This window comes from Scatophagus argus, chromosome 14, assembly GCF_020382885.2.
Source record: "Scatophagus argus isolate fScaArg1 chromosome 14, fScaArg1.pri, whole genome shotgun sequence".
In the NCBI taxonomy this organism is placed as follows: Eukaryota; Metazoa; Chordata; class Actinopteri; family Scatophagidae; genus Scatophagus; species Scatophagus argus.
The window spans coordinates 8,431,984-8,455,522 of NC_058506.1; the positions used below are offsets into that span (position 1 = coordinate 8,431,984).

General features: G+C 41.8%; 4 protein-coding genes across 8 annotated transcripts; 2 read left to right on the forward strand and 2 right to left on the reverse strand.

Moving 5' to 3' along the window:
- Positions 1-1,802: 1,802 nt before the first annotated feature.
- LOC124071131 lies at positions 1,803-8,590 on the reverse strand. 3 transcript variants are annotated; one of them, XM_046411587.1, is made up of 2 exons: positions 7,983-8,590; positions 1,803-5,326 (listed from the first exon to the last, which is right to left on the reverse strand). In XM_046411587.1, exon 2 carries the CDS (start codon positions 5,318-5,320, stop codon positions 3,014-3,016), a length of 2,307 nt encoding a protein of 768 aa, XP_046267543.1. In that variant the 5' UTR covers positions 5,321-5,326; positions 7,983-8,590; the 3' UTR covers positions 1,803-3,013. The 3 variants fall into 3 exon arrangements, 2 of the variants coding, with proteins under 2 accessions (XP_046267543.1, XP_046267544.1); XM_046411588.1 differs by having other exon boundaries at positions 1,803-5,387; XR_006845291.1 differs by lacking the exon at positions 1,803-5,326 and adding an exon at positions 6,713-7,486.
- A 91-nt stretch (positions 8,591-8,681) lies between these two features.
- LOC124071015 (charged multivesicular body protein 1b) lies at positions 8,682-11,548 on the forward strand. The gene is made up of 8 exons (XM_046411437.1): positions 8,682-8,861; positions 9,500-9,597; positions 9,688-9,834; positions 9,944-10,012; positions 10,145-10,252; positions 10,335-10,378; positions 10,619-10,691; positions 10,813-11,548. The coding sequence occupies exons 1-8, from the start codon at positions 8,846-8,848 to the stop codon at positions 10,855-10,857; spliced, it is 600 nt and encodes a 199-aa protein (XP_046267393.1). The 5' UTR covers positions 8,682-8,845; the 3' UTR covers positions 10,858-11,548.
- A 1,344-nt stretch (positions 11,549-12,892) lies between these two features.
- Positions 12,893-16,735, forward strand: rraga (Ras-related GTP binding A). 3 transcript variants are annotated; one of them, XM_046411605.1, is made up of 10 exons: positions 12,893-13,006; positions 13,422-13,544; positions 14,277-14,376; positions 14,483-14,549; positions 14,657-14,879; positions 15,392-15,487; positions 15,571-15,693; positions 15,796-15,887; positions 15,984-16,099; positions 16,186-16,735. In XM_046411605.1, the coding sequence occupies exons 2-10, from the start codon at positions 13,518-13,520 to the stop codon at positions 16,287-16,289; spliced, it is 948 nt and encodes a 315-aa protein (XP_046267561.1). In that variant the 5' UTR covers positions 12,893-13,006; positions 13,422-13,517; the 3' UTR covers positions 16,290-16,735. The 3 variants fall into 3 exon arrangements, with proteins under 3 accessions (XP_046267561.1, XP_046267560.1, XP_046267562.1); XM_046411604.1 differs by having other exon boundaries at positions 12,943-13,093; XM_046411606.1 differs by having other exon boundaries at positions 12,990-13,011.
- Positions 16,736-18,059: 1,324 nt separating this feature from the next.
- On the reverse strand, positions 18,060-23,539 carry cnga2b (cyclic nucleotide gated channel subunit alpha 2b). Its single transcript, XM_046410824.1, has 6 exons — positions 22,999-23,539; positions 22,798-22,908; positions 21,698-21,871; positions 21,162-21,269; positions 20,925-21,031; positions 18,060-20,176 (listed from the first exon to the last, which is right to left on the reverse strand). The coding sequence occupies exons 1-6, from the start codon at positions 23,097-23,099 to the stop codon at positions 18,684-18,686; spliced, it is 2,094 nt and encodes a 697-aa protein (XP_046266780.1). The 5' UTR covers positions 23,100-23,539; the 3' UTR covers positions 18,060-18,683.

Sequence of the window (23,539 nt, forward strand, 5' to 3'; positions counted from 1 at the left end):
TTTAGGAATTCTAAACTTTCACAAGACACCAAACAGACAGCTCTTTAGATAATGTAGCATGTTTGTACAAATGTGCCCAACAGAGAGATTAGGCTGAGGTTTAGGATGTATCATACTGCTGTAATTTTTTCAAGTAAATCGATGTCTCAAGTGTCCTTGGTGTATAAAAACAAAAACAGGATATTGTTAAAATACGTCAGTACTGAGGGGCAACAGCTGGAGGGCACAGGCGTAGGAAGCATGTGGGCTTTGCAGTAAATGATGCTGGGAAAGGACAAATGTGGAGTGTACTTTTTGGAAATCAGTTGAAAGATTGAAAGGTTATTGATAATTCTTAACCGCACTGGATTAGCTGAAAGCAGCAGCTCTTCAAAACCACACCGGCCTGACTGAGAGTCAGCTTGTGATGTGTTCAGGAGTTAGGATGAAATTAGACAAAAAAATAATAATAATAATAATTAAAAGCGACTCATAATTAAACGCTTACATAAATATATGAATACATGCAAATCTAAACAGTGCCTGGCTGTATCATGGTAGGTCATCTGTGAATGTGAGGAGATGCATGCCAATACCTACTTTCTCCTGTATCTTCGGCCACTGTAAAGAAGCTGGTAAAATGTTTTTGTGCACTTTGCATGACAATAATGTTGCTGTGGGACCAACAAGCCCAAGTCTGAGCAGAAGACAGTAAAACCTGAAGTTGCTCTGGTTAACCCTGATGATTTTGAGGATGATTATAAAACATAATGGAATTCAAAATGCAAGTAAACAAAGGCAGGACTTGCAGTTTAATGAAAACAGGATTATTAAAGTGTAACTCAGACCACCAATGGAAGACTCCAGACAAAAAATGGTTGTGTTATATTTATTTACCACAATAACACAACAATATGAGCAACTAGATAACATAACAGGAATATTGTTATTTCTCTACTGGTGAAACAGTTCCTTAACGATACACAACATACCCAAAGTCTCAAGATAGATATATCACCTTAAAGCTACAGAGGGCACTACTTAACACCGTATTTTTGATGTCTTTGATATTTAGTTGGAGGTTCACAAGCATGTCAGAAACACCTTTACTACTCAACAACAGCTATGTGCATTTACATTGTGCTTCAGTCTCAGATTGAGTGTGAGCAGCCCACAAGTCCTGACCTAAATTGTCTCTTTTCAAATAATGAGTACATGTACAGCAGCTATACACACACACACACACACACACACACACAGTGAACAAACACACAGGGACAGAGGGCAATAACTGCTGGCTGCATCACAAACCGCTTGAATAATTTAAAAGTGCAGTAACATTTTTGCTCACAACGGCAGGCTAAACCCAAACAGAACTGACATTCACTACGTCCACTACAACAAAACTGTCACCATGTAATACACACCACCTGCTGAAGGTGGAAATGGAAAAACAGATTCAACATGCTCTCTACATTTTCACTTGTTGACACTAGATTCAAAACAAGACAGCCAAGGCTTTCTTCATAATGCCATCGGGAGACAAATCTTTGAGCTGTTTTGTCTGACGTGGAACAGGAGGACTGATTAGATAAAATGCAGGGTCAACCCGAGGGAATATGGCCACAGTTCCTGCTTTATGACTTCAAGCGCGATGCCAAAAATGATTACAAGATTACAATGCAAAAGCAGGACTAAAGTTCTCAAAGACCATAATGTCTGCCACGGATCATAGCAACTCTGAGTTTTATTAGGTATTCTCAGGGACTGTACAAAAATTACTGTGTGTGGGGGGGTGCGCGTCAGATAAGACTGAATTTATCTTTCCACATTATAATTTTAGATTTCTTAGATTTTCTTTGCTGTCTAGTTAAGAGTTACATAAAGACACTTTAAATATTCAAAGACAACATTAAAAGCCCTCTTGCTGTGAAAAGGCAAAGGCAATGTCATGTATCTCTGTCAACCAATCACAATGTAGCAACTTTTGAATCAAAATCTGCTGAGAGCTGGTGGGTTTTCTGCTCACATTGCCGAGCTACCGCTAATCAAATCTCATCAGACCACACCCACGCTGTCCTCATGGAGCGGCGTGGCTGAGTTCTTGAGTCTTAAACTCTTAATAATAATGTTGAAAGATCAATAAGGATACTTTTCTTAACTTAAACTCAGTTTAGTTAAACATTACTTAAATGGCTTATTTTGTCATGAAGATTTCACGTTTAGAGAAATACTTCACATATGGCCAGGTCCTCTCTTTTTTCTTTTTTTTTCCCCCTCTTCTTTTTTTCACAGTGAAACCCCAATGACCACCCAGGTCATATTCTTACAATCCCTAAAGCTAGGATCTCTTGTGTCTGCCTTTAAAATTAGGCATTTAAATTCACAAACACAGAACTTACAATATCATGGAAATACCACAGCAACTTTTGTCTAATGTACACCTTCAGTGAAAGGTGTCCTATTTCTATACAGTGAATACACAGGTATAACCACGTGCTGAAATTTACTCCACAGAGACTGATGATTCACAAAACAGTTACAAGGGGCTCTAACCCTCAGAAAGATTTAGCATGATTTAAACCTTAACCAAATCAAGACATCTGTGTTTCATATATTATGGTTTTATATGTTAGAGATATTTATCGTCTAGCCATAGAGAATTACCACATTACAACATTCTCCTCAACAGGGTGACCAATACAGAGCCCTGCCAAAACTGAGCTTAAACAGCCATAAACAAAGTCCCTCCACTTCAATGAAATCCTCTCTACGAGCTCTGTGAAAAAGCTCTTAGCATTTTCTTTCCTTTTCAAAAGAGTGCATCTTGAAAGGGTGACATGTTTGCCTCCAGACCCCTTTCATTTCTGACCTTTCATCATCTTTCATGTCATAAGCAGGAGGGATTTCAAAGCGTTAAACAACACTGCGCCTGTGGATGCCGGTTGTTGTTAAAACTTCCATTTGTGCGTCTGCTTGCAGAGCACCATGCTGAAAGCAGCCTGCATGACTCCCTGCGGGCATGTCGCTGTAGCTACACCAGACCAGTTTGCATGTGGACATGCAGAGGGTAGGGGTGGTAGACCAGTGGGGGCTGAGTCTGGGTGATGAAATAGCTGCTGTAAATCGGCTCGGTCATGTACGGAGCCGGCTGATAGAAACAAGTGACGTTGGCCGTGTTGGGGATGGCGTTCTGCTCGCCCAGCACCCTCAGAGCCAGGACTGTGATCATATTGAGCGTCTGTCTCCTCTCGTGTCCCATCAAACACACCGTGCTTTCATCTATCACACGCCGCAGGGTCATCAGGTAGTCGTACTTGCTCGCCTCCTCGTTGCCGATGAAATGGCACTGCAAGTAGGCCTCAATCTTACGCTGCTGCTCACTTACGTCAGGAAAGTCGATGAAGAAGCGGGAGCACATGTATCTCTCCAAGGACTTGATCTCCGTCTCGCTGGCCGGTCTGAAGTTCCTCACCAGCAGGTCGCTGTATTTGAGCAGACCCCCTCCCCTGATCTCCTCTGGGTTGTGGGTAGCGATAAGACGGTGGCGGAGGTGGTCCATTGCCTGCTCAAAGTCGCCGTACATGCACTCTGCTTCGACAGTGATGGTGGGTTCCTCTGCTGCTCCGACCCATGAGCTCGCCCCGCAGCTTTGAGGGACAGTGTCTGCCACATCGGGTGCTTGCTCACTGATCTGAGGCTGTGAGGCCACATTCGTTGCACATGTGTGGCTTTCGACGTCCGAATCAGGAGGCTTTTTTGAGTGTTTTGGCTTCACGCTTTGTCCTACACTTTCATTCAAGCCAGTCTCATCCTGAAGCATGCTGGCTGGACTGCATGTTGGGACTGTAAGGATGTCTAAGGACTCTGGCTTGGAGGCCAGGACATTTGAGCTGTGAACTTGAGCGCTGTCCTGTAAGGGGGACTGAAGTGGCTTAGGGATTTCTATGGGTGGAAACAGCTGTGTTGTAAGATCAGACAAATCAGTCAGTAAAGACCATTTCTCAGGCTTATTGATCATCTTCCGTGACATTTTTCTTTGTAATTTCGGTGAGGGGCAATAATCCGGTACAACGTCTTGTGATGTGCTGCACGTTTTCTTAGCCGGAGGAGGAAAGGAAAATTCAAGATGTGAATCTTGTAAGCTTGATGTATTTTCAGTCCTGCAGGTTACAGAGTCTACTTTGAACTGAGTTATTTCCTCACAGTGTTCTTTTTCCTGTGGAGCTGACTCCTCTGTATGCATTACAGACGGTGGCTGGGAAGCTTGTACTCCAGACAACTCTTCGTTACCCTGCAGCTTTAAACATGCATGTGTCACCAGCGGATCCCTGACATCTGTAAATAAAGTTTTAGAGGATGAAACTAAAGGATAGTCACTGTTAAACTGTCCTTTCTCTTTGCTATTTTCTTCACAGAGCTCAAACACAATCTCCTCCTCTGAATGAACATCCTCTATGCCATCCACTTCCTCTTCCTCCCGCTGTAAGTTAACGCTCGCAAGTTCCAGCACCTCCTGTGCCTCGTGCTTTCCATCTGCATGCTCATCCTCTGCATGGGGAAGCTCTTTCTCAAGCACACAAACTGCTTGATCCTGGCATGGACTTTCTCCACAGGTTGCTACTGCTGAGTCTTTTTCAATAACTGCTTCCCCGTCACGAGGAGCGCTCAGTTTCTCTCGCTCTTTGTTTTCATCTTGATTGTCTTTTTTAGCCAAATTCCCAGCATTCAAAGCCAACTTTCCTCCTTGCTTCCTTTCGGTCTCCCAGTAAGACTCCAGCATACGATCTAATATTATCTGGAAGGAATCCACACTGAACTCAAACTGTCTTCGAAGTGAACTAACAAATCTGAGGCCCACGGTTTTAGCTCTGTTGTTAGAAAGTGAGATGAGGCTCCATCTGTCATGCTCATTGAAAACTTTCACCATCTTTTGAACGTAGGCCTCCTTCATTGTCAGGCAGGTGATCTTCCGTCTGTTGACTCCACAAGGGAGGAGGTCTCGAAGGCTGCCCAGTACCACCTCTTTAATCACCTGGAGGTCCTCCTGCCTGGGCAGCTCTACTCCAAAAATGATGTCTAAGTCTCTATAGCCCAGGCCGTTATCCCTCACCAAGACATGGCTGGCAGTCGCGCCATTAAGCCGTATATCTTTCACCTGGATGTCTCTTTCGACCAGCCGATCCTTCACCACACGAATGATGTCTTTCGCTCTCACCTGCAGTGTAGGAAAATTCCCTCGTCCATGGATGGGGATCACCTCAGTCAAGACCTTGTCCAGAGCTTGGACTTGCTCGAGGGTCAAGTTGTGGAACCGCTTCTCTGTCTGAAGCTCCATCATCCTTACCTGTGAAATAGAGGTCTGACATATGCATCACAGCAAGTCTCACATGGGAAATTATGGACATCTAAAAAAAAAAATAATAACAAAAATAAGAAGCTTTTTCTTAAAATAACATAATCCACCAGCCTTGCCCTTTGTCTTCTGTGCAATATATTCTTTTCAAAGGTACAGAAAACTTCTTTTTTTCTTCACACATTGGATCATTCCAGCACCTTGACAGCAGCCTTACTGAGAATATCTTTCACTCACTTGCTTGCCTTAAAGTCTGGGCTCTTTTGCTTTACTCTGCTCCTGAATGTCTCACATGCACACGTGCAGTCAAACAAATACAGATGACTGTGCTGAAGAGAAATGTAATCACCCTCATTCCTTTGTGATTGTAATATGCGCTAAGCTATGTGACATTGTTGATTAGAAATACACTCACTGCACTGACTCTTTTCAACATTTCGCATAAAGGGACACCTGCAAGAGAGCACAGGGGCCTGATGCTCGTCAATGACTCACTCGTCTGGTAAGCTACCACTAGGTGGCGACAGCATCTTAACAAAATCCAACTGCTTAAACATAAGCTACCAGTGATGCACTGTCACTAATATAATTTTGCCATATTGAACTTTGTGCGCTTGAACACACTGATTCAACAAGTTTATCTGCAACATGTAAAAAAAGATGTGCACTCAGATTCATTTTGAAAACAGATCATGACAACAACATTCTCCAACATGGTTGTTATAATAGCAGATATTTGTTTCAACCAATCTAATGCAGGCAGCAAAGTTATATGCTTTCAGTTAATAGCAAAATGCCTATTTTACAGCTCCTCCCACTTTGCACTGTAAGATTTCCTGACAATGACTCAGTACAATTCCAGCTGTATTATGAGCGTCACCAGTTGTTCCTTTTGGTCACACAAGATAAACATTCGGTAGTTTCCTCCATTATAATGTGCCTGGTTACACTTGACTCATCTGTCTGTCATTCACTGGCTGTCGACTGCAGGGACAGTCAGACTGACAGATCTATAAGGGACAGGTTGGACTAGTCTCTTCCCACCTGAATGTGTAAGTGCTCTTCCACTGCACTACCGAGCGCTGAATCTAATCTTGTTATAATGTGAAAACTTTGTATTTGTGAGGGAAAAAATGTACGTCATCTCTAATGTACGCTGGCTGACTCACTACTGTGGCTCATGTAAGGCTTTTAGCTTATGGCTAAGAGGCTCTAATGAACCTTCATACACCTTTATGATAAGATTAGTGTATTTTGGAATCAGGTTTGTATATACATTTCTAAAAATGAGAGATTTAACTTGGGCAGTTTTTTATATATATATATGAGAAAATTAATTAGTAGAAAATAATTTCACAGAAAGCAACCCAAAAACACTACAGAGAAGAGTGTGTACATTTGGGAAAACTCAGCTTGTTACATTTTTGCCACTTACACTGCAATTTAATTTCCTGCTGTTCCACTTCACTAACACTGGATTTATTTATTTTTTTCAAATGTAATCAAAATCAAGGCAGTTTTGAATAAACTTAAAGGTTTGAATTAAAGGTACATGAGCATCAACAGATCATCAGGTCAAGATTATTATTATTATTATTGTCATTATTATTATTATTATACTCACTTATTTTGTGTATGAGGTCAAAAGTGGTTCTAATTAACATCCTGATGATGTTACAAAATGCTTAATAAACATCATCACTCAATCAGAAATTGACCAAATGCGTGGCACGTTTTAACTGGTTGATCATCATAACCTCCACCATATAATGTTGTGATGTTATATTAAAACGTTTACATTCATATGCAAACATAAGCACTGTTTTGACACTGGCCCGGTCACGTGATGCGCTGTAACGAGCACTTGATCGTCTGTTGAGTCCGCAATGTGTGAACTGCCCACAACACCCTCAGCTTGTGTTCGTACTTGGCGGTCGGTCGGTCGGTCATCAGTGTAAATGCAGTCAGTGGCAGTACGGACACAGGAGGCAGCATGGCCCACAGCAGCCTCTAGTGAATCTCAGGGGTTACATCAGCTCGGTCCTGCAGCAGGACTGCTCTCCTACCACTTGGCTTCTTTATAGATAAGACTATATGAGTCATACAGCCCCTGAATGAAGCATCACTCGTTGGCTCTCCTGGATGCTTTCCCTGTGCGCACAAACGACACAAAACGCACCACTTACGGTGGCGTTTATGGTTGTGAAATTCATTAAATATTTCATCAGTAAAAGCTATGTTGTTCCGCCTATAAATTGTCGTGATCTGGAGGTATACATACTGGTTTGCATGTTTAAAGTCAAACAGTAATTTACACAGGCCACTTAAGCTGTTTCTCTACAGACGTTAGGCTACACGATGTGCTCTGAACTCACCATGTTGCCCGCGTTATCAACTCACTAAATAACCACTTAGTTCAACACGAGCCCAGCCTCTGTTATTGACTGATTTATTCATTTGGCAGCACACATTTATACTCGTTACAAGACATAAATACGGGTTACAAGTTGACAGCCCGTCTAAGTAAATTGACAGACTAATATTTTTGGCAGAAACTGGGGAGTAAAAAAACAAAACAGTAACGTTAACTGCGTTTTGCCAGAATACGACACAATGATACAACAGACGCACATTTTTAAAAACTCACCTGCTTGGCGGCCAAACGAAAGTGGTAAGTAAAACCAGAGCAGCAACACGAGAAAAGAAAAAAAAATGAGATATCCAACAGGTTTATCCGACCCCTTTGGAAGAGGTTGATGCTGAAGTTAACACGGACACTTTCCTCTCAGCACAGGAGCACTGTTTCCATGGCAATCAGGCGTCACGAAATTTACGGTAAATCACGACGCTCAGTTTCTGTCTAACTAGCAAGTGACAACCACTCAAGTTTGAGACAAACAAGATATTTTAGCGCCATCCAAATGCATCTTCACAGTTTGATAAAGTTTGACTTTTATTGGTGGAGCACAGCGATATGTCAGGCTCAACTACCGGCGTGCCACCGCACTGCCGAGGTGTTGCGGGGTGAACATCACATCAGACGGAGTGAGTCATCCCCTCTCCCCGCCGTGATCCACACCGTAAATCTAATCATCAATCAACCGCCTTCACCGCCCACTGTTCCGCTGCCATGAAGCCACATCTTCATTTATTTGACTGTATTCACTCACTAAACAATGACAATGCGGCGGCATTAATGAAAATATTCGTAAAAAGTGTCGTGTTTTTCTGTTGACGGTTAGTTATTTCTTTTCATTCACATTTTGCGAGGAGGCGGGGGAGGCGGAGGGGAGGGGGGGGGCTGGCTGATGACGTCGGTTGGAATACCGTCACCACGTGACGCTGACGTCGTCCGTATTTTGGTCAGGAAGTGCGGAAGAAGGCGAAGACCGAAACCCGAAAGGCTGAAGTTGTACCGACGAGTTTTTGCTGTATCTCACCACCGTTTTCTCGGACATCCCGTGAGAATTTGATCCTGAGCTTGTTGGGTTCTCGAAGAGTCGCTTCATTATGCCGAGCATGGAAAGTATCCTTTTTAAACAGCGGTGAGAAAGGCAGGCTGCGGGGTAACGTCGTTGTAAGGGCTTTGAGATGGGAGACATAACAACATGACGAGGCTGGTGAGATTTATGAGTGATAGACATTTGAAACATCGCGAAGTAGGTCACATATTCACCAGAGAGATACGTGCTACCCTGCTGATTAACCTCAACATGTCCTAATCGATGTCAGGCGTCGTAAAATGGGAAAAATCTGGGCCGAAGGCCTTGGAAGCTTCAGTGCTAATGGCTGAAATTACCCCAACAACTGACAGTTTAACCATGTTTTCCGTGTGTGGTCCAAAATATACGTAAAATAAAGTTAGTAACTGAAGTGTGCTCCGTAAGGGCTTAAGTCTTTTATTCTTTTACTTGATTTGCCGCGTGATCTTGTTATGGATGCATTTAAAGTTACACAGCGCCATGGAAGAACCTTCACGGGAACTACATTAAGTTTACATAATACAGTAGGAAACTCCCAACAAACTTTTATGACCTGCATTTGTCTTTACATTTCTACCCAGTGTAGCGTGAGCCCTGGCAGTAGATTTGGTCATCGAAGGTTACCTGTTTTTGTTTTGTTTTGTTTTTTACTTTCTTCTTTAACCTCATAACCTCAACACAGAACATCTCTTCAATTTAAAGTTCGCCGCCAAAGAACTTCAGAGAAATTCCAAGAAATGTGACAAAGAAGAAAAAGCGGAGAAGGCTAAAGTCAAGAAAGTAAGTTGCACTTTTGAACATCACCGCTGGCTGGTGTTGGCCACACAAGATTTTCACTGAACCACCACCTCATTATTGTGACACCTCTAGGCCATCCAGAAGGGCAATATGGAAGTGGCAAGGATCCATGCAGAGAACGCCATCAGACAGAAGAACCAGTCTGTGAACTTCCTGCGGATGAGCGCTCGGGTAGATGCTGTGGCAGCAAGGGTCCAGACTGCAGTTACAATGAACCAGGTACATTGACTGTTGGGTCACTGCATGCTGATGCACACCTAGACAACCACTTGCAGCTTGTTTGGCGTCATTTTGGTTTCCATGTTAACCAGAGTGTTTTATTTCTCAGGTCACAAAATCTATGGCTGGAGTGGTGAAAGGCATGGATGTCACCCTGAAGAGTATGAATCTGGAAAAGGTTGACTGTCATTTACACATCAAATCATATATTGTCTTCCACATTTCTTTTTAGCAAAAGCAACGTATTGACATTTACGTTTGATAGCAAATTCCCCTGAGTTATAAAAATATTGCCTCCATCTCTTTTCAGATTTCAGCTCTCATGGACAAATTTGAACACCAGTTTGAAACTCTGGATGTTCAGACAGCCCATATGGAGGACACCATGAGCAGCACAACAACACTCACAACACCACAGGTACATGTCTCTGCTCTGCTCCTGTGTGCTGTCCTGTTGTCCAGCATTGTGTCTGAAAGTCACCATCTCTTGTGTGTTTCAGAATCAAGTGGAGTCTTTGATGCACGAAATGGCTGATGAAGCAGGGTAACCTTTTCACTTGTTGTCCCAACATTCTTTGTGAAATATTGTGTTGAAATCACATGCATGAGTGTGCATTTTTATAGTAAAGTACTTGACTGAAGCGTAAATAGTGGCTGTTATTATTTTTTTTTTTTTAAAGTTAGTCATTAATGTGAAGTATGTTTCATTCAGTATAATGTAAGTAAAGCTTGGGTTTTTGAACTCAAAGTACGGTTTGACTGTTGCTATGTGCATTATGTTTAGATTGGACCTGAACATGGAGCTCCCTCAGGGCCAGACAGGATCAGTGGGTACCAGCGTGGCCTCTGCAGAGCAGGTACACATGCTCACTTTGTGTTGAAATGTTTTCACATCATAAACTCTTGACAAAGAGGGATTCTTCTCTCGTCTTCAACTCTCGCTCTCTAATGCCCATCTTTGCTCACTTGTGTCCATAGGATGAACTGTCTCAAAGGCTTGCCAAACTCAGAGATCAAATGTAAAGGAGGACTGCAGTGGACTGACACCATAAGGCGGAGCTCCAGACCACGCCTACACTACCTGAATATTGCTCCCAGACAACTTTTTATTTTACGTCAAATCTTTTCTCCTTTTCACATCTCATGTGTCTCTGTCGAGGGGCTGCTGTATCACTGTTCTTTTCGCAGGTAATGGCCCTTGTTAATTCTGTATTCATAATAACCTTTATGTAAACTAGCAGATGCTGGTTGTGGAAAATGCATGTATTTCTCAAATATACATATTAGCAATGAGAAAGATCTAATGTAACTTTATTGTTAGATATGTATATGTAAGAACTCCATACATTTTTAAGAATATGAAGTCTGGCAGTTATTACCTTGTATTTATAGGCTGATTTTATACAAACATGATGAATAAGGTTGAGGTTTTGGACTATAGAATTTGATTTCTGGTTCATATGTGCATAATTGCAGAAAAGACATATGCATTTTCTCTTGGTATCAGCATGTGGAAAACCTGCTCCTCTAACGTTGAGTTGATTTCTTGTGTTGGTTGGTTGTGTTTTACTTCTGAATAATATTTTAAGAGGATAACAGAGATGATTGTGTTTGGTCATCTTCAGTGTTTTCACTGATCATTTGGGAAGGGGCTATGGTTTGGATCTTACATCCAGTAAGTAAATAATAAAAATTTATAATACTTTTCAATGAATTTTCAGTTGTTCCATATAAATCTCTTCTCCCTCTGTAGTGAAAACTCTATTTTGAAAATGAGCTGTAAATCAAACTCATGCACTGTTTATCCTTGACTCTAAGACATCTCAGATATTGCAGTGTGTTTTTATGTTGATGTTTTTGACGCTTAATGTCAGGAACCGAACAGAGGACAATTGATCTCATTTATTAACATTAAGTGCCAATGCTCGGAGAAAATAAATGCCATCTGACTAATTCAGAAAGTACTAATACAAAAAGTGCATCCACTCTTATGCTATCATATTAAATAACAGAAATATGGTGCAAATAAACCAGGACCAGGATATAAATATCACAAAGAAAAAACGAAAGAGTGTGTCAGGTGTGCATCATGTCTGACCACATCATTGCAAGTTACCACTCTCTCCCTCTCTGTGTTGTTGCTGTGTCCCTTTTGGCAGTCATAATTCCTTATAGGTGAAATGTTTTCTTCAAACCATTTTTGGATTTTATGCTCCACAGCATGCAGATGAAATCAGAACTAATCCGTCACCGAGAGCTCTAAAACCTTCACTTCAGTGTAAGGAAAACACATCTTTCTTCTGCAGCTGTACTCTGTTCTATACAATATATGAGATTTGGAAAGCTGTCATCATATCTGGTCATTTAAGTGTCATGGTCATGGTACTAAGCGCATGCATGAATATCATCAGGTTAGTTAATCAAAATCCTGGTAAACAGTCTAGATTAAGAAGGTGACCTGCTGTTGTGCCGTTTGGCTTTAACAAAGTCTGAAGTTACCAAAAAAAACTGTTTATCATCTCAGAATCATAGAAAAATGTAACATTCACAAAAGTACATTTTATAACACACACGTATATAAATACAATCAGCATGACTGTTCATCGCCATCTAGTGATCATTGTGATGAATTGTAAAACCATATTAATGTCTGTTTCAAAGTAAATGTTGACCTCATCTTCACTGTCAGCGTAAAAGAATCATGCAGAAATCTTGTTTTTACCAACTCATATCAGCATTTTTACCAAAAATGTTGATTTAAAGTTACCTCAAAAAATTCCTTCTCTGTATCTTTGTAAATAAACAGGCCTTCCTATTGTTGGTCTACAAGCCTGACAGCAAGGCTACACTTTCCCTAAGCAAGTTAACATTTAAACTTCAAGACATCGTTTTTTTGTTTTGCCTTGTGAGACATTTTTAAAATCACCAGAAGTGTAAATCCTATTCCTCAAACACTGCCCTAACCCAGATTTTTTTTTTTTTTTTACAAAAAATCTCAGAGTTTCCTTACTTTTTTGTGTGTTTGTTTGTTTGCTCTGTTTTGTTTCTGTGATTAGCAGTAAACACAACCCGCGAGTCAAAACTCGGGGAAAAAAAACATTTTTAACTCGTCATGTGACTTTGGCGTAAACAGGAAGCAGCTGATCTTGACTTCCCTGACTGCTTCTACCAAGTAATGTATACAACTGTATTCTTCAAAATTAATAAAACCTATAGTCTAGCATTGCTTGAATTTGAGTAACAGCTCTACTCAGTCGGGGTGAGTAGACGACATATGACTGAATTTTAATTTAGCTAGCTAACCGTTTAGCTTGGCGAAGTTACCTGACATTTATCTGAACTGCCTGTCGTGCTAAGCTAACTTAGCATTAGCTTAGGTGTTTCTCCCGAACATAGAAAGAGTTTTATCAAAGATGCTAAATTTCTTATATATTTTTGTATGTTTAAGTGTCATGACTGCTTACATATGTTAATCGTCCTTTAAACGTAATTTAAACGTTAAAAATTGTCCTGTGTAAATATTTCGCTTATCTGCTCCAGTGGAGCCAAGTGACAGGTAGGTGAAAATATGTGTGTTTGCCCTGCAGCCGAAGGAGAGGAAGAGGAGAGCTGCTGAGGACACAGACTGAAGCCACCTGATTTGCAGCACTCAGAAATACTCTTCATCCTGTCTGCTGAGGGGGATGTCAAGCACAGCCATGAAGAAAAAGGTGAAGCAGAGGCTAATCATTGGCTCTTTGTGGCAGCACAAGTTGTGGTGAAGTACATTTTCTTAGGTGCTTGTATCTTACTCGAGTACTTCCATTTATGCTCCTACACAGTCTTGTAAATTTGGAGCTTTAGCTGCTTTCACAGGACCTTAAAATGATCCTGGAAGCTGTAGTTAACCCAGCATAATATTGGAAAATACACTCACTGTCAGGCATTTCGGACCATTGTGTTGGTAGAGAAAATGTAAAGAAAATATGGCAGAGCAATTAAACTAATAAATATTTGTTGCGACAAAATGTTAATTTACACACACATATTGTATATAGTATATAGTCATGTAACAGATAATATAAATTATAATGATAAGCCTTTAGAATTAGCTTTCTCTACAAGCTTTAATATTATATTTATTTAATTGACACTTTCATCTAAAACAACTTGTTAAATGTGTACAGATACTGTAAGCCAATAGCCACCTAATATAACACAGACAGGGGTCAATCTGCTGCACGATGAGTGCTTTTATTTTCGATACTTCAAGTACAAAATGTTGCATATAATACTTGTGCATACTGTATGTAACATTTCCCTCTGATGAAATGTTATTTCATTTCGGTGTTGCTCTTTTTGTCTTGCATGTTTCTTCCATCTCTGGTCGTGAGAGTAGAGGAGAGGACAGATAAGATTTGAACTTCTGTGGTGTGTGTAATGTGTTGCATTTGTGCTTGCAGGTGTTACTGATGGGAAAAAGCGGGTCTGGAAAGACCAGTATGAGATCAATCATCTTTGCCAATTACATAGCTCGAGACACACGTCGCCTTGGAGCTACAAGTAAGAGTAGTTTGAAGAAAGGTGCTACATTAAGATACATTTTTGTTGATGGATGTTTCTTTATTCTCATCTACTTGAAAATGTTTTTGTCTGTTCTTGAGTGTAGTTGATGTGGAGCATTCCCATGTACGGTTTCTGGGCAATCTGGTTCTTAACCTGTGGGACTGTGGAGGGTAAAATACATTTGTTCATAATTATAAATCTTTGGCAATTCAAGTCTTTCTTTAAACCCAATTAGACCCTCCCTTAAACGCTGCTGTGTGCTTGTTTTGCCCATCAGACAGGACACGTTCATGGAGAACTACTTCACCAGCCAGAGGGACAACATTTTCCGAAATGTAGAGGTGCTGATTTATGTATTCGATGTCGAGAGCCGTGAGCTGGAGAAAGACATGCACTACTACCAGTCATGCCTGGAGGCCATCCTGCAGAACTCCCCCGATGCTAAAGTGTTCTGTCTCGTTCACAAAATGGATCTGGTGCAGGAAGACCAGAGAGATTTGGTAAGCTTGTTATCGGCATGGGAATAAAGTGACGTTGAACTGTTGTATAATATTTGTCTTGAAGTCTCACTACATTAAATCTCTGTTATGTACAAATAACACCATGAAATCATTATTGTGACATAAATTAGACAATCAAGACAAAAAATTCGCCCCTGACAAGACAAAACAAAACAAAACAGTGAAGGTAGATTAAAAGCTTGTGTGGTGTTATATTATTTTTATCTCTCATTAGGCTGAGACACATCTGCGTTAGGTGATGATGGTGATGTTTTAACTATGCAAAACCATTATAAAATACCATTCCTCATTTTTTGAAGGAAGATGTAGAATGAAGGCACCTTGCACCCTTCCTGAAAATAATAGCTGTTATTAATTTATACATTTAAAGATGAATTTCTCTGTTTGGGCAAAGTATTTATTCAGTGGTTGGCGCCGAACTGAGGAAGACTACTAACATCTTACTGTTTCTATACTCTCCTTGTGACTGACTGTCTTTACTGTTTCTACAGATCTTTAAGGAGCGTGAAGAAGATCTGAAGAGACTGTCCAGACCTCTGGCTTGCACGTGCTTCAGGACGTCAATCTGGGATGAAACCCTGTATAAGGTTGAAACATTTCACTGGTCGTATGTTCAGATGGCAGGTTGCAGAGTTGACACCGACAGAAATATTTTTAAATGTCTTTGCAGGCCTGGTCCAGCATAGTGTACCAGCTCATCCCAAACGTCCAGCAGCTGGAGACGAACCTGAGAAATTTTGCGCAGATCATAGAGGCAGATGAAGTTCTTCTGTTTGAGAGAGCCACGTTCCTGGTGAGAGCAGACACTGCGTCTGTCACGAACAGTATACTTGGCAACAAATCTGGATGTGGTCTGGTAATGAAAGTATTTTTTGTTTTTGTTTTATAAATACAGGTTATCTCTCACTATCAGTGCAAAGAGCAGCGTGACGCCCACCGGTTTGAGAAGATCAGTAACATTATCAAACAGTTCAAACTCAGCTGTAGGTAAGTTCACTCTGCAAGAACATCACCTGCGCTTTACGCATCACCTGCTGAATTTAATGATTATATCTGATTGTTTAAAATGTATTGTCATTCCAGTAAACTTGCAGCCTCTTTCCAAAGCATGGAAGTGAGAAACTCCAACTTTGCGGCCTTCATTGACGTCTTCACCTCCAACACATACGTCATGGTCATCATGTCGGACCCCTCCATTCGTAAGTGACTAAGATGACATTTCTCTGCGGTAAATTCTCCAACCAAATCTGCATATTAAAAAAAATCCATGTCTGCATTTTTCCAGCGTCTGCAGCCACTCTCATCAATATCCGTAATGCTAGGAAACACTTCGAGAAGTTGGAGCGAGTGGACGGACCCAAGCACAGCCTGCACATGCGAATGCGCTAGCCGATGCCTTTATTGCAGTGGACACTCTCAGCCAATCAGTCCACAGATCGCAGACAACATGTTACGGCCTTCCAGCTCCAATACATATGAGCAGCCCTGCACTGTTTCCTCTATATCTTCATATTCAATCACAGTTATTATGGGAGAAATCATGCTTTCTTTTCCTCTACAGTGATCATAAGTGTCTTGAACAGAGGTACATCCTGTAGAAATGTTTGTCCTGACTCGACACGTTAATGTAAAATGAATAGTTGTGTTCATTATGAAGGGGGGGGGCTACCTTTGCTGTCACATTTTGTCTTATACAGTAGATTCATTTACCCCTTTCAGTGAATCCCAATGATCAGGGGATGTTATGTCCAAATGGTAAGCAGCAGATACTGTTTGATTTTCAAATGCAGTTTGTAAGCTGTTACAAGAACAATATAGTTATATTCAGAAAAATATCATTTGTAATGTGTTTTTTTTTCTCCTTTTATGCTTTGATAACACCCATCACTCCCTCAACAAAAATGTCAGAATTATGGTACATATGTTATAAACTGATTTACAGGAGTACATGTTTACTTGATGTAGAAATTATCCTGCTCAGAGATTCTTCTTGTTCCTTTTAGTCACTATTCAGTGCTGCGTCTCTGGCCATACGGCCTTGTGGCACTGCACCAGCTGTCCTGTACATGTGACATATGGTGGCAAATGTTGTGGTAGGAGTTTGTGGGAGTGAGGGGAGAAAGGCACACAGGACAGTTCAGTGCACCTGTTAAGTGAGTTTCATGGAGTCAACAGCATTTTATGTGCAACATGTCAAAGGCGCAACACAGACAGTTTATATCAGTGAGTTTAACATCAGTTTAACATCGAGTTAAGGTCGAACCATTAATGTTTGCATTTTGCCCTGTTGTGAGCTCATCCATGAGAAGATGCACGCTTTGGTGTGGTGATACGGCGTAGTTCAAGAGAGAGAGAACTGATCCTACATGAAACTACTCCACAGCAAGATAAAGAGACATTAGCTGTTTTTCAATTGTATTTTTTATACTTGAGCCTGGCACAATAACTAACTAGGATTTAGGAGATGTTGGCTTATATGTTAAACAACATATTGTTTAAATGTTGATCGTAAAGTGAATAGATTACTTAAGTTCATAATTTCAAACACATTGCAATAATTTATTTAAATTTAGTAAACCTTTATATCAAAATAGTCGTTACTCTTGAAGTAGTAGTTACATTTAACATATTCAAAACCTTTTTTTCCCCAATCAAATTCAGCGTATAGCCTGATCTCTTGATTTGCAAATCACTCATGTTAACTGGGAAATGGTGCTGTTTGACCAGCTTTCAAGGTACAGGAACTGGAGTTTTGTCCATCATATTGATCTCACCCACTCTTTCAGAGGCTGCAGTAAACAACATTCACTCATTACCTCCTGCCAGCTTATTACAGCCAGCTCTGCTGCAGAGGCATTGTTCCAGCTGAGCTTATCAACACTGCTCATGTGGTTCACTTGTATCCTGGAATGCAAAGGCTGAATAACTGGAAAATCCCAAGTTCTTTGCTTCAGACAGTGAGTCTGCATAATAGAAACGGGAGTAACTAGACGCAACCAGAGACAACAGGGCTTACTTATTTTAATATAGGCTGGAAAAGTACATTTTAGAGCAAATAAAGTGATCACAGCTGAAAAAATAGACTGCAAAATTGCTGAGTGAGTCACTCAACTGGAGCTATAATATTTTCAGTCCATGAACTCTCCCTAGGTGTCCCACATAATCCAAAGTACAAAAGAAATGTCAAAAGGTAGTGTCTGGTTCGCATCTAATCTTGAACATAAGAACTCTGGAAAATAATTGTGTTTGTGTATTTGAACTCAGCAAGTCATCTTCTCTACTGTCTCTCCTGAGACGTTTTCCCCAGGAGGAGCAGTGAAAGACGAAGTGTGCAGGCCCAGAGCATCATGTATACTGTATGTCAGGAGAACTGAATCCCTCTGTTGAGGTGACTGAAAACAAGATGTTTACAAAAATAAATCAACCACCATTTTTCAGTGTTTTTTGATCGTTTATGTCTAGAAAGTGATATTTAGGTTTTCAATGTAGTCAGTTTTTTTTCTCATGAGCAATTTGTTCTCCATACCTTAATATAGCTTGATCTGGGAAGTTGCTGTTTAAAGTGACAATTTAAACGCATAACTCAACTTACTGGTCTTGGCATAGACATGAAGTCAAAGACTGCAGTCCACTGTCCACTTTTTGTCACTTTCTTTTCATCTTTATTGACATGCAGGCATCTCTTCACACTCAGCTGAACCGTTAAAGGCATTCTCGCAATGGTCGTTAAAAAGGGTGTCATTCTTTTTCTAAAAATTTGGATCTAAACTCTCCATACTGAACTTAATGTTTTGATATTGGGCTCTTTTTGTCCTCCATCTGCACATTATTCTGACGTGGAGACCCATCTGTATGGACAACAGGCCCAGGGCTTCTTTCTTTGTTCGTCTCTGCATCTGTATACACGTCATCACTGGCATCTGCACCGCAGTCCGTTTGGTTGAGCTGCCGCTCCAGCAGAGTGATGCGCTGCTTCAGTCGCTGCTGAGTGTGCGTGTATTCGTTGAGCAGACGGGCAAAGCGAGTCTGGAGGGTGTCCAGGGAGGACTCCAGCCTCTCCACCTTCTCCTCCGTGTCCTCTTTCTGCAGCCCGCCACTCTCTGCGTTCTCATCCAGCAGACCCTCCTTCGTCAGGATCTCCCGGCCCCTCTCCTCCAGCACAGTCTTAGCATCTGGGTACTCGGTCACTGCCTCCATCAAGTCATCCTTAGAGAGGCAGAAGAGATCAGAGTAGCCCAAGCTGCGAATGTTGGCAGTTCGACGATTTCCCATTTTACTACCTTTTATGTTCAGAATGCTGATTTCCCCGAAGCAGCTGCCAGCGGTGAGAAGTGCGTACTGGGTGACCCCGTCATCAGCCACCACTGCTAGCTTCCCCTCTTTAATGATGTACATCTCCTTTCCTATGTCCCCTTTTCTGCAGATGTAGTCCCCTGGACTGAAGACCTGTGGGCGCAGTTTGAGCACAAGCTCCACCAGCAGTCCTGCCTCACAGTCTTGAAAAATGCGCACTTTTTTCAGGGTCTCCAGGTGTACATTAATAGCAATCTCAGCTCGCAGTTTGTTAGGTAAGTTCTTCAGGACCTCTTGCTCGTCAACTGCTTTCTTGTTGGTCCAGAGGTAGTCAAACCATTTAATGACGCGCGTCTCCAGTTCTTTGCTGACTTTGCGGAAGTGCATGTAGTGTTTGATGGCATCGATCCGAGCTTGAAACTCTGCACGCGTGGCATTCATGTTGGCGATCATGGAGCCGACATTTCCCACAATTGTGGCAAAGATCAGCACGCCAACAAGAAAGTCAAAGACTACAAATAGATACTCTTCATCTCGTACAGGTGCAGGCATCTCCCCAATAGTGGTAAGAGTAAGAGTGGACCAGTACAGACAGTAGACGTAACTCTGAGTCAGGGAGGAATACTCAGGTTTACTGATGTTTGGGAAAACCCAAGAGTCTGAGCCCAGTCCTAAAGACTTTGATATCGCATAATAAATGCAGGCATTCCAGTGAATGATGACCAAGATGTAAAGCACCAAGTTGCAAATACGGAAGATGTTGGGGTAGTTGGTGCGTGTCTCAGTGCGATCAAAGAATTCAAACATGCGAGGAAAGCGCAGCAGCCGGTTGAACCTGAGCTGTGGTGTGTGGATGCCAGTGGAGATGTACGCCAGGTCAGTGGGCAGGATGGACAGTATGTCCAGCTTGAACTGCAGCGTCCGGATGTAGCTGTCTCTAAGCTTGGCATGGTCCTTCACCAGTAAACCTTGTTCCAGAAACCCTGAGACAAGAAATAGAGTCTTAAAAATTATATTGTGGGATGAAGAAGCTGAACTGTTGTAAGCCGTGGGCTACTAATCATTTTTTTATACTAACAATAGAATCAATTACAATGCTTAATGTGAATGGTAGTGACAAACTCATGAAGAAAATTATCACCTGACTCTGCTGTTCCTCTGAGCTCTAAGGAGTGTTTTAGCATCTTTCAGCTAGTTGTTTTTGGCTGTTTTCAGTGAAAAATCCCTGAAAACCCACTGATGCTAGCTGTCCAGTGCCTCAATACAGACAAAGTTAGTAGCTAACTCATAAACATTGTGGAGCATTTAGCAGGTAAAATCCCAGGAGGTTACCCAGGAGCAGGCAGAGAACAAAAATGAAATGAAAGTCAAAATTACATTAACAACTGTCATGCGGCCAGAAACACAGCTCCAAATGAATCCTAACATTGCTCTGTGTCTACTGGATGCGAGATGATTGCTTGTCAGTGGTGATATTGATCGTACCAGCTTCTAGAAGCACTGAGTCAAAGGTAATTGGGCCATTGAATCATTGGTTAACGGGCTGAACGTCACAATCTATTTCCACCAACACTGTCATATGAACAAAAACGTATGCTAATAGAATAGATACGTTTCTTTGAATAATCAGATGAAAATATACACGTGGGCTCTTTAAGGCTTAGTGCTTTTGTTGTGAAATACAGCTTGTCCTGAGCTTGTCCTCAGAAGCTTTATTTTAAAGTAGGTTACCTGTGCGAAGTCGGACGCAAGTGTCCATTAGGTACACGAGGTCAGAGAGGTAGTCCAACACCAGCCAGCAGATATAATTGCCCACCTGTAACCTGTCAAAGCACGCCCTGTGAATATAAAAGGAAAAGTGACTTACTGCTGTGGTGTAAGAACTGGACAGTACACCCATTCACTACATCCATCACATATCTCTGGAGGCCGCAGCATCCAAACAGATAACAAATGTGGTCTTATTACCTCGCTACAACAAGGAACCAGTTGTAGAGCACCGCTATGGCAATAACAAATAACCAGCGGTAGTAGGCGTTATCTGATGGGGACACCACAAACAAATTCCACCTTTTCCTGAAAGCATGGAGAGATTGCAAATAACACACTCAGGCACAACTGTGGCTTATGTTTCTGCAAAGTAGTGCATATCACTGCAAAGCTATACAGCGAGACAGAAGCAGCTGCAAAATACAATAGCTCTGAGGTAAATACTATTATTTCTAACAACTGAGAATTTGATGCATAAACGCATACGTTTGTGTGTTGACGCATCTCTCTCTCTCAGCCACAAACACAGTGACATAAACTACATCCTTAAAAGTATCACAGAGGTCAGTCAACAACCCTTAATGACAGCCCTTTACTTTAACAGGCCATGTCTACAGACACTTTGAGACTTAATTTTTCTTCTAAACTTTTCTCAGGTGTCACTCTGTTGTGACCTGTGTGTACTGTATAATGTATATCAAAGTGCATAGTAATGGTTCATCCGGCAGGCATACCTAAAGATCCCTTTGGCATCGTTGCCATTAGCATCTGGTTGCGTGTTGCTGTTGCGGCTGGGGGCCATCCTCAGCTCAGGGCCACGAAAGCGCTCCATGAAGGAGTCTGGCCTCTCCTCCTCCAACAGACTCCTGTGTGCCCATTCCCTCAGTCTCACCACCAGGTTCACCAGTCTGACACAAACAAGAACACACAAGCTCTATAAAGAAGAAACATCATGTCTGAGTCAGAGCTTGAGTTAAAATTCTGGCGGTTTAGTCTGATAGCACCGCATAACGTTTATAAGAACTTTATCAGCTCTTATGAAAACACAAAGCCTTGACAGTGACACACAACAGGCACACTGCATCAGAACCTTATTAATATATCAAATGGATGGCTGTTCGTGTGTGACACTATCAGAGAGAGGACTGGCAGTCAGAAACTATTCCTCCAGCACAAACGCAACTAACGCTGTCACCGTCTCTCACAAAACCAGACAGAGAAACAAGTGAAAGGGTTTTGGAAAAGCCACTCCAACACGTCCTTCCCCCTCAGATCCAGCTTATGGGAAACACTGAGCTGGACTACAGCCTCATTTGATATTGACTGAGGAATCTCAGTTAAGATATATATTCAAAATGGTACAGGGAAGAGTTAAACACAATATATTGATTGAGTAAAATAGAAGAAGAAGAAATCCTTTATCTTTGCATTCAGGGTGTTTTTGATGGTATTACCTGACTGGTTTTACTGTAAAACATATCCATTTGTACAAATTGTTTTATCCACAACTAGTCCTAAAACTCTGTTTATAGGGAACTGAGTTTTCTGATGTTCTGCAGCTGATCCTCGTTTTCATCAAATGGTTGTGCACTTTTCTCAGGATCCCAGGAGCAAAACAACTTGAAATAAGATGGAAATCCTTCTCTCTGGTGTTTTCAACTGACAAATAAAACCAACATTTTGGTTTTGTAGACCTGAATGTGTGCTTTTATCCAGCCTGTGACCTTAAAAAAAACCCAAACACTTAAAGAAAAACCCTTTCAGTCACAGCGTGACTGTGACCATGCTGATCAGGAGGCTGACGCGCCGGTGATGTGGGTTGTTATAGCTTTACCTTGAGATGGCTCCATTCCTTTGAAAAGAGTTCCTGGAGTTGCTTCTGTGAGGGTCAAGAGCAGCGACTCTTTGTAGCTCTGAGGATGTGTCATCGCAGACAGATGGGACCCTGGGAGATAAAAACACACACGCTTTGCTTCTCTAAAACAAACCTCTGAGACAAACGCATCCTAACACATGCCTTAATAGTTGTTGTCACCTGCTAAGAATACTCTCGGCCCCCTCAGTGTCCTCCTCCAGGGTGGTCTTCACTGACAGATTGTGTGGCGACCGGTCTCTCTCCGCCGCCTGGCCCGTCATCTTCAGATCGGCTGGTGTGTGCACACACTTGGTATGTTACAGCCTCCCTTTGCAGTTATCTGTTATAGATGGGTGGGACTGCCGAGCATCTTTTCAGTTGGCTCCAGTGACGCTGAGGCAGCAGAGGAACGTGTTTATAGTTCAGAGGGAGTGTTTTTGGTGCGTATGACAGATTATAGTCAGGGGACAGGTAAGGAGGCGGGGGACAACTGGGACTGTCAGCCTCAGTCCCTCACCTGGCCCCTTCAAACAGCAGCTGGTTGTTGTGGTGATTGAGGCAACTACAACAGAAACTCAGCGACACACTGACGCAACATTGTTTAAAATACAATCTATACAAGAAGGAAGTCCACCTAAATTCATTCCCAGACAAAACAAGTAGCGACTCCCCAATCCCACACCCCTAAAACCAAAGGGCAGCGACACACTCCCACCGCTGC

Excerpts from the sequence above, each read along its gene's own strand:
- LOC124071015 (XM_046411437.1), top strand. Across the intron at positions 9,835-9,943 it reads CTGCAGTTACAATGAACCAG|GTCACAAAATCTATGGCTGG; the intron begins GTACATTGACTG and ends TTTATTTCTCAG. Across the intron at positions 10,379-10,618 it reads GAAATGGCTGATGAAGCAGG|ATTGGACCTGAACATGGAGC; the intron begins GTAACCTTTTCA and ends CATTATGTTTAG.
- LOC124071131 (XM_046411587.1), bottom strand. The coding sequence starts at position 5,320 with ATGATGGAGCTTCAGACAGAGAAGCGGTTCCACAACTTGACCCTCGAG.
- cnga2b (XM_046410824.1), bottom strand. The coding sequence starts at position 23,099 with ATGACGGGCCAGGCGGCGGAGAGAGACCGGTCGCCACACAATCTGTCA. Across the intron at positions 22,909-22,998 it reads GCCGAGAGTATTCTTAGCAG|GGTCCCATCTGTCTGCGATG; the intron begins GTGACAACAACT and ends TTTATCTCCCAG. Across the intron at positions 20,177-20,924 it reads TTGCGTCCGACTTCGCACAG|GGTTTCTGGAACAAGGTTTA; the intron begins GTAACCTACTTT and ends TTCTTGTCTCAG.
- rraga (XM_046411605.1), top strand. The coding sequence starts at position 13,518 with ATGTCAAGCACAGCCATGAAGAAAAAG. Across the intron at positions 15,694-15,795 it reads TTGAGAGAGCCACGTTCCTG|GTTATCTCTCACTATCAGTG; the intron begins GTGAGAGCAGAC and ends TTATAAATACAG. Across the intron at positions 16,100-16,185 it reads CATGTCGGACCCCTCCATTC|CGTCTGCAGCCACTCTCATC; the intron begins GTAAGTGACTAA and ends GCATTTTTCCAG.